The sequence below is a fragment of the Polyodon spathula genome, chromosome 19 (genome assembly GCF_017654505.1).
Source record: "Polyodon spathula isolate WHYD16114869_AA chromosome 19, ASM1765450v1, whole genome shotgun sequence".
Lineage (NCBI taxonomy): Eukaryota > Metazoa > Chordata > Actinopteri > Acipenseriformes > Polyodontidae > Polyodon > Polyodon spathula.
The window spans coordinates 13,086,883-13,092,109 of record NC_054552.1 but is presented as its reverse complement, the minus strand read 5'-3'; the positions used below and the strand labels follow the sequence as shown (position 1 = coordinate 13,092,109).

The following is a 5,227-nucleotide window of genomic DNA, read 5'->3' as shown; positions in this document are numbered from 1 at the left end:
GAATTGGTGTTTTGTTTAGAAACCTTTGTTTTGTGTTTGTAACTTTTTATTTTATGTTATTTGTAAATAAAAGTAGTTTGTTTCACTGCATTTTCTCTCTAATGTAGTTTGTGAGTCTTCCTTCTGCAGCTATCCAGCCACACTACGCTCAATATTAAAAAATATTAAATTATCAACAAAAAAGATGTTATACAACGACCTGTTTCATGTAACTGTTGCCAAGGAAACAATCCCAGAGCCTTGAAAAAGCTGAACAATAAGCCTGCTGATTCATAGGGAAATCACAAACTACATTAGAGAGTGAATAACTGAAATTACCCTTCTCCTGCAAGCTGACCTGTTTTTATTTAAAGCATGTTGTTTGTGAAATTGCAATAAGGTAACGTCACTGGCACCCTTGCATGTTTGCCTCTTTAGTTGGTAATTAAAGACCAATGACTCATTTCCTTCTGCCCTCAGAAAACAGCCTGCAAGAGCCCCTCAAACCTGGTTCCAGCATTACCCTGGGGCCTCCTTATTTCCCCGTGCTATGGAGGCTCACTCCACCTACACATTTGTAGAGAATGGGAGTTTTGATTGCAGCCATTAACCTTACAGTTTTTTGATCAACAAGAAATCATGTCTGCATATGTATTGTATATTGTTTCAAGTTACTGATCATTCTTGTTTTCTCAACTGCAGCATCACAGCTGTGAGAGAAAAAATAGATACATTTAGTGTACCCTATAATGGAAGCTGGCAGCATTAAACCACTCTGCTTTATCATTGTAACATTCTGAAAAACACAACTGCAATACATACATGAGGTTTATGCTACCAAGAATTAAGGGGACAAGAAGATCCCCTTTTTCCTCTTTTACTTGGAGAAACACATGTTCTATCCTTTATCACCACGGCATTGGAATGGGTGTTCTTGCTATGGAGACTTATAATTATAATTTGAAAGAATATTAGTTTTATTTAAAAACATGGTATTTGATTGATACCTATGCTAGAGGTTGGTGATGTTGTCATATGTAGGGGTAAGACTGCACTCAGACTATGGCCAATTCTGGTCAGCACAGTCCCACCTAAGACTGATCCCAGTGCTTAAAGAATGAGCTACGAAGATAAACTGAAACAACTGGATCTATTTAGCCTGGAACCAAGAAGAATTAGGGAGCCTAACTGAATAGTTGATATAGTTAATCATAACCAATACTTTAAGTGCAACACAGAAACCAGAACCAGAGGACAAAGTATATAACTACCTCCCATTCAGCCAGCTTGTTTTCTGCAGTCGTGAGATTTGACATTCACCTTTAGTGTCATTTGCAATGGAGAGACCCATTTCTGCCAGCCCATGATCCAGACTGGAGTCAAGTCCCAATTCAAACTGGTTTGGCTTGCTGCCAATGTCCTAGTTCAGATGGAAACCAAGAGTAACAGTTAGGCTGCTTCCAGGTTGAATCATTCGAGTTAAGTGAGATTGCTCATCAGTGCTGGCACCTGCTTATAGGTAGCACTGGACCATGGCCAAGTTCTTGATTGAGTTTAGGAATCACGTTGTTTAGACTTTCATATCCCCTTCTTATGTGGACAAGATGTATAAGTGCAATAACCACGGCATTAAAAACAAGGTTCTTCACTCTCATTAGCATAACAACATCCTCCCTGGCTGTTTGATTTACTCCCACCGTCTCTTCCTATGTTATTTTTATTGGGAACACAGCATACAGGAGTGCAAGGCTCTAATGGGGACTGGACACTAGAATGAAACTTATTATATTGTGGCTGGAAAATGTGTCTATCAAATGATATACAAAATAATATATTGATTGTTTTGAAGATTTTGGAAATAATGTCCTTCTTTAGCTATATACAGTAACAAACAATCCCACTCCATTTTTTGTGCAAATATTTATTATAGAGTATAAGAAAGCCTCATCTTTGCAAATTCAACATTTAGGGTATCAACATTTTACCAACACAAAGGTTTTATAAACAGAAACACATTCTTCATTGCCATATCAAAAGTTATCATTTAAATAAAGGATGATTAAATACAAGCATACACAGTAAACTTGCACTTCAGTCTGTCAAGTACAAGAATATTGTCACTGTGGCTTGGCTCCACTCCTGGGCTGTTGTTTTCATCAAGCCTCTGGACTCCTGCGTTTGGAAAGCATGATCCTCCCTTCACTTTAACACATTCATATTGACACCTTTCTAGGCACTGCAGTATATCAAAAATATCAACTTCTTCTATAGCCTTCTGCTATTATAATATAGACATATATCATTCCAGAGTTTGTTTTTGAGCAGGATTTGAAATGTGTTATTATTCAGACCAGTTGTTTATTTATTTCACTTTAGAATACATCTAGACTGTTAAATGTCTACTCCTAAAAATGATTCACTGCCTGCTCTAACTGCGTGACACTGTTTTGACTCTGGAAGATATGTTTGCATATATACCCAGATGCAAATAAACACAGTACATGTATAAATACATCTGTACATGTAGCCACAGACACACGTAACATTTATTTACTTCTTTAAAGACATCTGTATCAAAAAAGAAAAAAAAAATCTTCCTTTCCTCGATATATTATGTATCTTTATATGTATGGTCTGTGTATACATACATAGTGGCACACATGTATCTGTTCATAAAAGTACTATTATATATTATATATATACACATACATCCAGCTGTTTGTTTTAGATAGTTGGCCAGGAAACAAAGTCCTTCTTCACTATGAAGCAGCAGGGGTCCCGGGGATCCGAGGAGGTCACTGTGTGGAGTCAGAGTCGCTGGAGTCCACGCTCCCCCTCATGGCAGAGGTCGCTATCCGGTCCCGCTGGAGGCTGTGGCTGCTGCACCGCAGACTCTCCAACGACTGCAGGAAGGACTTTCTTGCTCTCTCTTCCTCCAGCGGCGAGGCTCCTTCCTCCTCCACCTCAGTGATCTCTGCGAATGTCACTGGCTGCGTCTTGAAGCGTGACTGTCGGGGGCGCCTCAGCCTGGCTTTGCCCCGCACCGGAGTCTTGGGGAGGGAAAGAGGCTGGGGGAACCCCTCCATCACTGCTGCCAGGAGGTGTGGGGGTATCACTGTCTGGCATCCGCTGACTTCCATGTGTCTTTCTGCCATCATGATTGGCTTAAGAATGATTTCACTGCTTCAGCTGGCTTTCAGATAGTTTCCAAACACTTGTCAGACTGTTCTTGCCTTCCTCCGCATGGATTTGCTCAGAACAAGCTTCTGAATGTCAGCTTTTAGTGGAGAGATGAAGATGTTTCAAATGAAATCAAATCCCTTTTTTGATTTTAGAGTTCTCTTCAGTCCTTGCAGTTACTAGAGGCTTTTTCTTTCAGTTTTGTGCTCCAATCAAAGTGCAGTTTATGTCTGCAGTTGAAGGGAAATGTCCATAGTTCAGTCAAATCCTCTAATAGCACTGGCAGGAGATGCAGAATGTGTTTTCAGTAGCTGCGTCAGTCTGTGTCTGAAGAAGGCTGCTTGCTCTGCTCTCTTTCTCTCTCTCAGACTCAAAGCAGCAGGGCTGGGTTTATATAGCCCTCTGCAGCCCACTTCTCAGTAACATCACAATCACTCCCCTCTCCAGTCACAGTTCCGTATTCCATAACAATCTACCGGAATCAGGCCTTGAAATAGTCAGCTGTGATGATGTAAGCAGGGAGCTTGTCAATTGTAGTCACCCACCGAGAGTCCTACAGGGACCCCAAACAACCCCCCCCCCCCCCCCCCCCCCCACCCCACACACACACACACACTACCATGAGCACAGACATAGTGAAGAAAACAGCAGGGATTGTCAGAGCTCAGGGACTGAGAAATAGCAGTGCAGCTTAGTGGTAAAGGCAGAAGGTAGGGAAGCAAAAATACTTAGTGTGTAAGAGTTAGTGGATATGGTAGAAGTTTAGTATTGTTTACAGCTGAGGAGCTAGGAGGGAGGCAGTGTGGTCTAGTGGTTAGAGCTGAGTGACTGGGAGGTAATCTTTTCTAGTAGTTACAGCTGATTGACTGGGAGGTAGTATGGTCTAGTGATTAGAGCTGAGGAGCTGGGAGACAGTGTGGTCTAGTGGTTAGAGCTGAGTGACTGGGAGGCAGTGTGGTCCAGTGGTTAGAGCTGAGTGACTGGGAGGTAGTGTGGTCTAGTGGTTAGAGCTGAGGGACTGGGAGGTAGGGTGGTCTAGTGGTTAGAGCTGAGGGACTGGGAGGTAGTGTGGTCTAGTGGTTATTGCTGAGTGACTGGGAGGTAGTGTGGTCTAGTGGTTAGAGCTGAGGGACTGGGAGGTAGTGTGGTCTAGTGGTTAGAGCTGAGGGACTGGGAGGCAGTGTGGTCTGGTGGTTAGAGCTGAGGGAGTGGGAGGTAGTGTGGTCTAGTGGTTAGAGCTGAGGGAGTGGGAGGCAGTGTGGTCTAGTTAGAGCTGAGTGACTGGGAGGCAGTGTGGTCTAGTGGTTAGAGTTGAGTGACTGGGAGGCAGTGTGGTCTAGTGGTTAGAGCTGAGAGTCAGGGAGGTTGTGTGGTCTAGTGGTTAGAGCTGAGGGACTTGGAGGTAGTGTGGTCTAGTGGTTAGAGCTGAGGGACTGGGAGGCAGTGTGGTCTAGTTAGAGCTGAGTGACTGGGAGGCTGTGTGTGGTCTAGTGGTTAGAGCTGAGTGACTGGGAGGCAGTGTGGTCTAGTGGTTAGAGCTGAGTGACTGGGAGGCAGTGTGGTCTAGTGGTTAGAGCTGAGGGAGTGGGAGGTAGTGTGGTCTAGTGGTTAGAGCTGAGGGACAGGGAGGTAGTGTGGTCTAGTGGTTAGAGCTGAGGGACTTGGAGGTAGTGTGGTCTAATGGTTAGAGCTGAGGGAGTGGGAGGCAGTGTGGTCTAGTTAGAGCTGAGTGACTGGGAGGCAGTGTGGTATAGGCACTGACTCTCAAATGCAGCCTCCAGTGTGATTTTGGGTAATAAACCTCTTAAATGCATTTACATTTAGGGCTTCACTCTCAAAATGTTAATTATACAAACCTTCAGATTTAATTTACAAGGAACTCCCAATCTAACTTTCTACGTTCAGCCCAAAGCAACCATATGCAAATAAAGGTATACTAACATATTGTACTTTAGGTCCTTTGCAAAGTTCGCATTCCTGGTCTTCTGTCTATCCCCACTTGCAGCTCTGCTGTAATATCTGAAAACATTAAAAAGTGCCCCCCAACCACACTTACGCCTATTCATTG

The 5,227-nt window shown here is 43.3% G+C and overlaps 1 protein-coding gene across 1 annotated transcript; it reads right to left on the bottom strand.

The window, feature by feature from the left end:
- Window positions 1–2,489: 2,489 nt before the first annotated feature.
- On the bottom strand, window positions 2,490–3,614 carry LOC121294338 (uncharacterized protein C11orf96 homolog). The gene has a single exon (XM_041217955.1). The coding sequence runs from the start codon at window positions 3,135–3,137 to the stop codon at window positions 2,775–2,777; it is 363 nt and encodes a 120-aa protein (XP_041073889.1). The 5' UTR covers window positions 3,138–3,614; the 3' UTR covers window positions 2,490–2,774.
- Between the last annotated feature and the right edge of the window lie 1,613 nt (window positions 3,615–5,227).